This window comes from Musca autumnalis, unplaced genomic scaffold, assembly GCF_047663935.1.
Source record: "Musca autumnalis isolate F117 unplaced genomic scaffold, ASM4766393v1 scaffold_5, whole genome shotgun sequence".
In the NCBI taxonomy this organism is placed as follows: domain Eukaryota; kingdom Metazoa; phylum Arthropoda; class Insecta; order Diptera; family Muscidae; genus Musca; species Musca autumnalis.
The window spans coordinates 2,961,179-2,970,988 of NW_027412088.1; the positions used below are offsets into that span (position 1 = coordinate 2,961,179).

The 9,810-nt window shown below is 34.9% G+C and overlaps 1 protein-coding gene across 1 annotated transcript; it reads left to right on the forward strand.

Moving 5' to 3' along the window:
• Positions 1-5,931: 5,931 nt before the first annotated feature.
• On the forward strand, positions 5,932-8,549 carry LOC141406789 (mitochondrial-processing peptidase subunit alpha). Its single transcript, XM_073992821.1, has 5 exons — positions 5,932-6,128; positions 6,195-6,582; positions 6,641-7,057; positions 7,530-8,175; positions 8,238-8,549. The coding sequence occupies exons 1-5, from the start codon at positions 6,082-6,084 to the stop codon at positions 8,405-8,407; spliced, it is 1,668 nt and encodes a 555-aa protein (XP_073848922.1). The 5' UTR covers positions 5,932-6,081; the 3' UTR covers positions 8,408-8,549.
• Positions 8,550-9,810: the final 1,261 nt, after the last annotated feature.

The window sequence follows — 9,810 nt, forward strand, 5'->3', positions numbered from 1 at the left end:
CCGATAAAAATGAGTAACCAAAACAAAATATTTGTCATGGAGACGGTGCCAGATGGATCTGTAGATCGAAACTTTTTGTAGGCAATTGTTGTCAAAATTCAAATAAAAATACATTTAGTACAAGATCCATGGTATAAGTAAAGAGGTAGATTTAAATGAAAAAAATCTATAGAACCCTTGTTTTTCCTGAATTCATAAAACTTCAAAATTAGTAAACAAAAAGGCAACACGTGGGTTTGTTTACAAAATACCAATTTTGAGCATTTTATAAAAAACGCGAAAAATGAATGAAGGCCTAAGGTTTCTCTACATAATCGAGTTGTGGATATGATAAAATGTTTTTTTCAATAATAAGCTGAAGGATTTCTTCCATACAAATGTTCTAAAGACAATTTTGAAAATCATTGAATTCGATTGTATTTAAAATTGTTGGCATATTATTCAAACATCACACACACACATACAAAGATTGTGTATATTGTTTTGACGTTTTAGGAACAGTCGAAAGAAAAAAAATTAAATTAACAGGAAGCTTTAGCTAACCTTTATTATTAAACCATGACAAGATCTATTTAACAGGTCACGTAAGTAGCACAACAACAACTCTATTTTGGCCGAAAATTCTTCAATATGTCAAAATGTTTGTTTACGTTTTCATACAATTTATTCACAATAACAAAATATTTGACAGATTGAAACCAATCAGCTGGCCGTTTTACGCCACCTTATAATTTCATCATGATTTAGTAAAAAAATGTAATAATTAAACCGAAAATATTCCAACGTTTCACTAAAGTTGGGCGTCTGATAAAAGAATAAAGAACAATTCGATCCACATATCGTCGGTGTAATGCTTAAGTGTTCCATACACCATTTTTGACATTTTGAGATAAGGGTACCTTACATGGCACAATAATACAGGTACAAAAACAAAAAACATTGTTCCACAACATCCCATACGGGACAAGGGAGACTTCTCTCATATCAATGAGTGCACCCCGATTCATATTAGCTCAATGATATGGGACCTACTGTTTATCGCCGAGTCCGAACGGCGTGTCTAAAGACACCACTTGTAGAGAAGTTTTACAAGGCTGAAATACTCAGGAAATGTCGCCACCATTACTGAGGGGTATTTTGCCACCGTTAAAAAATGTTTGATGTTGCCTGGCCGGGGAATCGAACCACCGACCTTCTGTGTGCAAGGCGGGCGTGCATACCATTGCACCATGGTGGCACCCTACAATAATACAGGTACAGCGGCAAAAACGGCTGATTATCACACTAGTTGTCAAAATTCATTATTGTGAATAAAAACACATACAAAATGTAAACAAGCAATTCACAATAATACTTTATTGTGACCAAATTTGAGGTTTGGTATGATTTGATGTAACACCTTATTCCACCATGTTCTAGACCAAATATGAAACGAAACCTGCGAATTGTACGGCGTAGAAATCAAAATTGTCTTTACGTTAAAATAGCGCGTATTACATTTCGTTACATTTCCAAACGCTGACAACTTTTATTTTTATATAAGAGCGAAATCTATAACTCTGCGTACTGTGTGTGCGTTCAAAAATACAAAAACAAAATACATGTATTTAAAATTGAAATGCATGTATTTTGTAATATATAGTGCTTCTAGGCATGGTAGAACAAATATAAGGTAATGTAAATACTACAGCAAATACAACTCAACAACAATCACATAGAATTTTTTTTTGTTTGTAATGTTACTGTCAAAGGTATATATAAACAAAATAAGGAAATGTCTATATATTATTTGAATTTAAAAAAAAACCTAATAATTTTTCACATTTGATTGAATATTTTAAAAACATGAATGAAAACTCGTTATGGGTACTTTACACGATATGTTATTTTGCACATGTGCTGTCACTTTGCATATACATTTTGTATATAAAAAGTGACAACCAATATGCAAAAAACATATCGTGTAAAGTACCCTTAAATTTTCAATTTGAATGTTTCCATATCTTTCATAAATGCATAATTTCTCGCAAAAAGTAGAATTCTTGCAAAAATGTTTGGGGTCGCTGGAAATTCATTGAAAAAGAAGTAGTTAAAGACTGAGTACATAAACTGCCTTGCCTGCTTAGAGGTAGTTTACACTATCTATCAATATCATATGACACGAAATAAAAACATTTCATATTTACCCACGGAGGCAATGTGGAGACGTAGTTTTTTTACATGTTTGCTGGTGTGGACGCACAGAGTAAATGGCGTAAGGAAAATCTCCAATATTACACATATTAGCGAATATATAACGATGAAAAATTTCATGTCATATGACATTTACATATAGTGTAAACTACCCTTTACCTTGCTTGCTTCTGATAAAAGAATAAAAAAGAAAAGGGCAACGTAGTTCGAAAATTGCTCGGCCTTCTTTATTCTTTTATTTTTATTATGTCAGAAATGAAGCAGCAAAGCAAGGCAATGAGGCAAGGCAGCTTATGTACCCAGGCATTTAGTTTAATCCATGATGAAATTATAAGGTGGCGTAAAACGGCCAGCTGATTGGTTTCAATCTGTCAAATATTTTGTTATTGTGATTAAATTGTATGAAAACGTAAACAAACATTTTGACATATTGAAGAATTTTCGGCCAAAATAGAGTTATTGTTGTGCTACTTACGTGACCTGTTCAATAGATCTTGGTTCAATCTTTTGTTTTTGAAATCAAAGAAGCAGATGTTTATTAAGGGGTAGTTTACACTATATGTAAATGCCATATGACATGAAATTTTCCATCGTTAAATATTCACTAATATGTGGAATATTGGAGATGTTTCTTACGCCATTTATTCTGTGCGTCCACCCCAACAAAAATATAATAAAATTACGTCTCCACATTGTCTCCGTGGGTAGATATGGATGTTTTTATTTCGTGTCATATGACATTGATAGATAGTGTAAACTGCCTCTAAGAGGTGTAAGGAAAATCTCCAATATTACACATACTAGCGAATATATAACGATGGAAAATTTCATGTCATATGACATTTACGTATAGTGTAAATTACCCCTAAGGTGAGAACAGAGTGAAATACGCCGCGTTTCCACGCTCAGTTTCGTATAAAAGATTAAAGGCCAAGTACCAGGGATGCCACGTTGGTGGTATTCCCGCTATTTGTGGTGATTTTTGACGTACAAAAACCACTTTTTAAGCAGGAATGCATGGTACAATTAGAATGGTAGATGCCTCAGCCCAGCTGATCGAATCTAAAACGTCAAAAAACTATGAATTCGCCATGAATAATCAAAACAAAAAGCCATATGATTCGATAAGTAAGAGATAGCATGTCTACACTTTATAGACAAACACAAGCGATAAAAAGAGACAACAAGAGACCATTTGGCGAAAAATTTGACAGTTTACATAACAGAAAAAATTGCTTTGTTGTAGCAATTCGCCGATGCATCTACCTTTCTTATTGTACCATGCAGTAATGTCAACTGTTTAAAGGCCCCCACTCATTTATCAGTCTGTGCCGTCAGTCCGATGAACCCGTGACTGACAAGTGTGTAGCACGAACCATCAGTCAAGTCTAAAAATCTTGAATTTCTCCTCCAAAAATGAATGAATTCTACGTTTTTTGTGTTCCAACACCAACATTATTTTCTGTTTTTCAAAATTATTTATTGACAATTTGAAAATAAACACAATTCACCCAGACTGATGGGGGTTCATTTTGAAATCAAAACTATTTTGATTTTCATCAGCCTTGGAAAACTCACACATACATTCTCAAAATTTCAAAAATTTACACATACTACCATAAATGCTGGCAGTCAGACTGACTAATGAGTGGGGGCCTTAAAGTTAAAAATCGCTACAAACCTATGGTGCGTATGTGGCTGTAGCGATTTTTACCTCAGAACAGTTGGCATCCCTGCCAGGTATTACCTAATTCAAATGCGGCCTAATTCATTTGAATTAGGTAGTACTTGGCCTTTAAGGCCTGGGTCATGATGAAATTATAAGGTGGCGTAAAACGGCCAGCTGATTGGTTTCAATCTGTCAAATATATTGTTATTAGGTGTGTACGATAACTTTCCCAGCAAGAATTACTCAGTCAGTTCCAGCAACCTCTCTCAGTGAATTTTACTCTCTTAAGGAAGGAAAATTGCAGAAAGTTATCGAATAGCATTTTGCAAAAAACTTGCAAGAAAGTCAGCTGTTTCCGAAAATGTATGAAATTTGTTTTTATTTCTTTCGATATTTTAAACCAAACGGAACAAAAACATAAATTTTAAATTTGCAGTTTACTTATTTAATGCTTTAATCATATCCTCAACGCTTTAGAATCTAAAAAATGTGCAATTGTGAAATTTTCTTGGTCAAAAATGTTAACATTTCGAGTTGTTTACATTGAACAGGTAATTAAAAGTCAGCTGATCAGAGTTGCAAATTTTTGGGGGACAAATTTTCCCAGCAAAAATTTGCAAGTTCTCAGTCACAAAACTCTCCAAAGTCGCTCTCTTTTGCTGGATAATTTTGTTATCGAACAGCATTCAGCAAAAATTTGTACGAATTTGTACAAATTATTGGGTTATCGCACAGTTTATACAGTTGGCCATTCAGAGTTCTGTTAACAACATTTGACAACAAACATAATAGATTGTTCATTATTGTGATTTGATTTCCTTTGTATTTTATGTATTTGACAGCAAACTTAATAGTCAGGGCTAACTAGTTTGGGCTGAATGGCCAACTGTATAAACTGTGGGTTATCGTACACACCTATTGTGAACAAATTGTATGAAAACGTAAACAAACATTTTGACATATTGAAGAATTTTCGGCCAAAATAGAGTTGTTGTGCTACTTACGTGACCTGTTAAATAGATCATGGCCTGGGTACATAAGCTGCCTCGCCTGCTTGTCTTGCTTTCCTGCTTCATTTCTGACATAATAAAAATAAAAGAATAAACAAGGAAAGGGCAACCTATTTCGAAATTGGCTCGGCCTTCTTTGTTCTTTTATTTTTATTATGTCAGAAATGAAGTAGGAAACCAAGGCAAGCAGCTTACATATGTACCCAGGCCTTTAGTCTTTTTCAATGAAACTGAGCGTGAAAAAGCGGCGTATTTCATTGTGTTTCTACCTTAAAGGTAGCTTGCTTCACGCTGAATTTCATGTAAATGAATAAAGGAGAGGCACTACTGCAAAAACAATTGTAAAATTATAAATGAAAATCATCGATTTCTTCTTGTTTTCGTTCACATATTTTGTTTTTGTTCATGTGCTTTTGTTTTCAACACATTTCAGTTATCACATCACTTCTTTTTTATGAAAATGTCAACAATTTGTTAACCCGACTGTCTGTGACAAAATGATGGACAGCTGGGAGACAAAAGACAGATGTATGTATGTGTTAGTAAATCAGAGTTGTATTTGAAGACAAACTGTCTGGTGTAAACGTCTAGTAAACGCAGGGTTACTACAAACTGTCTTCAAATGCAACTCTGATTTGCTAATGGGTACTTTACACGATATGTTTTTTACATATGAGTTGTCACTTCTCCCATACAAAATGTATTTGCAAAGTGACAACTCATATGTAAAAAACATATCGTGTAAAGTACCCATAACCCTGCGTTTACTTATGTTAACGCCTAGTTATGGGTACTTTACACGATATGTTTTTTGCATATGAGTTGTCACTTCTCCCATACAAAATGTATATGCAAAGTGACAACTCATATGTAAAAAACATATCGTGTACAGTACCCATTAGGCTTATCGATAGCAATAGTGTTGACAACTTTTCATATATAATTTTGCGTTTTAATTTTACCGATTTTTGTCGGTAAAAAATTTGTTAGAGCATCCCACTAATGGATATTGAACTATGATCTAGATTACTGAACTAGTTCAGTTAAAAGAACTGAGCTATTGAACTAGGTCTTTCAAATGAACTAGATTGAACAACTCTACTACATATGTCATAACTATGTGTGACCAAGAATAAGAATTTTAAAAATAATATAGATCATTAAATAAATTTTTAAATATAGTCGCTGCTCTTTAAAAAGAGGAATAAAATGCAATTACGGGCAAGTTTAAGAACGCTCGGAAGCACTTGGAAGAGGCATGTGTAACTTCATATCAATTGGCTTAGTTTAATAACCTCAATTGTTTTGCTGTCTTGTTTTAGTTCTCCGGGTTTGGTGCGTCGTTTCTTTGCAACAGAAACATCAACTGATGAAATTGGAGGTGGTACTGGCATTGGAAATATTACCGGCGCTTTGCGTAAAAATGATGGTGGTCTATATACTGTCAATGAACCATCAACAAAGGTTGTAACAAAATTACCACCTTTGACACAAGCCTTTAATCAAGGAAATATCGAATATGAATATGCCAAACCTTTGGAGGAGGGATCTACAACTAAAGTAACTATTTTAAAGAACGGTTTGCGCGTAGCATCGGAACCTCGTTTTGGTCAATTTTGCACAGTTGGTTTGGTGATAGATTCCGGTCCACGTTATGAGGTGACATATCCCAGTGGAGTTTCACATTTCCTTGAAAAATTGGCATTCAATGTAAGCTTTATCATATTTAGATCTTGAAAAGATTTGCAATGCCTTTCCTTTTTTCCAGTCAACTACCAATTTCCCCAACAAAGATGCCATCTTAAAAGAGCTGGAGAGAAATGGTGGCATTTGTGATTGCCAAAGTTCCCGGGATACCTTAATATACGCTGCAAGTATCGATAGTAGGGCAATTGAATCGGTTACACGTCTATTGGCTGATGTCACACTGAGGCCCACATTGCATGAGGATGAAGTTTTTTTGGCACGACGAGCAATTCAGTTCGAACTTGAAACATTGGGAATGCGTCCTGAACAAGAACCCATATTGATGGATATGATACATGCCGCAGCTTATCGTGAGAATACCTTAGGCTTGCCTAAGTTATGTCCAGCTGAAAATTTGGATGCGATTAATCGCGATGTTTTGATGAACTATTTAAAATATCATCATACACCAGAAAGGATGGTAATTGCCGGTGTGGGGGTAAGTAATCTGCCTACGTACATCCATTTCTAATTTCACTATAGAAGTCTCATACGGCACCCATGGTTTGTCTCGTTATGTTTTCATCCGATACTATTCGTTTCCTCGTATTACATGATGCATCTGACTTTCAGAATTGTCATTATACCGAATTTTACTGGGTGCCACCGTGGTGCAATGCTATGCACACCCGCCTTGCACGCTAAAGGTCGTGGGTTCGATTCCCAGGCCAGGCAACATCAAATTTTCAAGGGTGGCAAAATACCCCTCAGTGATGTTGGCGACATTTACTGAGTATTTCAGCCATGTAAAACTTTTAGGACACGCCGTTCGCCCACGGCAATAAACAGTAGGTCCCATATCATTGAGCTAATATGAATCGGGACGTACTCATTGATATGAGAGAAATCTCCCTTGTCCCACCTGGAATGTTTGTGGAACAATTATTATATTTACTGTTTGTTCATTTTAGGTTAATCACGATGAACTCGTACATCACGTAGAACAATATTTTGTACAAGATTCAGCAATTTGGAACAATGAAGACATAAAAGCGACAGGTGCTCAATCAGTTGATAAATCTGTTGCACAATACACAGGTGGCTTGCGAAAAGAAGAATGTGAAATACCAATATATGCTGCTGCCGGTTTGCCGGAGCTCGCTCACGTCGTCATTGGTCTTGAAGGTTGTTCTCATCAAGATCCCGACTTTGTCGCTTTATGTGTACTCAATATAATGATGGGTGGTGGAGGTTCATTTTCTGCCGGTGGACCAGGCAAAGGCATGTATTCACGTTTGTATACTAATGTTTTGAATAGGTATCATTGGATGTACAGTGCCACGGCTTACAACCATGCATACGCTGACACTGGTCTATTTTGCATACATGCAAGTGCACCACCGAGCAATGTCAGGGACATGACTGAAGTTGTAACACGTGAATTGGTAAATATGACATCCAATCCAGGAAGAGAGGAACTAAGCCGATCCAAGATACAGCTGCAGTCTATGTTGTTAATGAATTTGGAATCGCGACCAGTTGTATTTGAAGATGTGGGTCGACAAGTGTTGGCAACGGGACATAGAAAACGACCAGAACACTTTATCAATGAGATCGGTAGGTTAAATGTAAATTTATTAAAAAGTACAAATATTTAGTTTTTTTATTAAAAATTATAGATAAAATAACTGCTGCCGATATACAGAGAGTGGCAAAAAGACTGTTATGCTCTCCTGTATCGATGGCTGCTCGTGGTGATATCAGCGGTTTACCCGATATTAAGGAAGTGCAAAATGCTTTACATCGTGATGGTCGTTTATCCAGCCGCAGACTTTCACTTTTCAAATAAACGAAAAAAGCAAATGTTAGTGTACATTTCACTTTTAAAAAGTGTCATAGCTATAAATGAGTTAATATAATTTGGGCCATTTTCGACAATTAAAAAAATTATTTAGTGTTTTGTAAATAAATTGCATATTTTATTCGGCTTACGTGCTTTATTCATACTTAATAAACTCGGTTTGGAACATGATGCAATAAAAAGGTAACAAGAATGGCGAAAATTACAACAAATCAACTTTTCTGGTAACATAAAACGTCAAAATTTGTAAACAAGGCGAATAAAATTCGATTCGCCTTGACACCTTTTTAACCAATCAGAACAATTTGTAACGTAAAAAGAATAACAGCCCTATTCTGAACATTCCCATGGGAACTGTTTCCCATGGGAGCGAAATTTCCCATTCCCATGCTTTCCATATTCTCAACGACGTGGGAACAACAAAACGTGGGAGCTGAAATTTCGAAATTAGTTACACCAAATTATTATAGCATACTTTTGGGGACTGTAATTTTGTTTTGTAATACTTGGTCTGTTCCTTTACTTTTAAAAATGGTAAAACCGGCAAAAGTAGTAAAAATTGTAAACTGCTCCCATATGAATTGCATGGTGTAAGAAGTAAAGGAACGCTTTTCGAGTAAAGTGGTAAAACTTGAAGATTCTTGAACGTAAAGGAACAGAGCTACTGTTAATATTTGCATTGAATTCGCGGTTTTTGAATTAGATTAGCAAAAGCACAACTCACTTAATTCAACAACCGTGAATTGATTTATGGATTTTTTAAGTGAATGGAGTCAACGATGTGTGATGTTGTTCTAATAAGCACATTTTCTTCAGAATGTGCGAATTGGTGTACGCATTTTTTTAATTAGTAGACAAACATAATTTTTGTGTATAAAGTAATTGGAACTTTAAAAATTGTATGTTGATACGGAGTAATTTTAGTAAGGGGTTTAACGAGTATATCGCTAGTTTTACTTATTCCTAATGATCGCTAGAACTCGTATTTTGCATATTTTTAAAAAAATTCAAAAAGATAAATTCGGATATTTTTCTCGATTATTAAATATTTTTGCGTGTTATTACATATCGTCACCATAAATTTCCGAAGACGTATGTATTTCAAAAAAAAAAAAATAAAATATGTTTTTGATTGAATCTAAAACTAAAACACATGCCATTGCAAAATGTCAAGCTTCTACGTTCAAAAATAACGATCCTATTCAAGAAAAGGCATTTCGGAAAATGGAATAGCATTGCAATAATTTGGCATATATGTATGTACGTTTGTGTGATCGTTGTCGTGTCGTTGAGGAGACTAACACGTTTTCAATAGAACGTTAGACGTCTGATTTAAAAAACCCGAAGTTTATATTACGAAAATGAATAAAAGTTGTAAAGATTGTATATAT

Bases quoted from the DNA above. Each gene is read 5' to 3' on its own strand.
- LOC141406789 (XM_073992821.1), top strand. From the start codon at position 6,082: ATGCAATTACGGGCAAGTTTAAGAACGCTCGGAAGCACTTGGAAGAG. The intron at 6,129-6,194 runs GCATGTGTAACT...GTCTTGTTTTAG, and splicing joins CTCGGAAGCACTTGGAAGAG to TTCTCCGGGTTTGGTGCGTC. The intron at 6,583-6,640 runs GTAAGCTTTATC...CCTTTTTTCCAG, and splicing joins TTGAAAAATTGGCATTCAAT to TCAACTACCAATTTCCCCAA.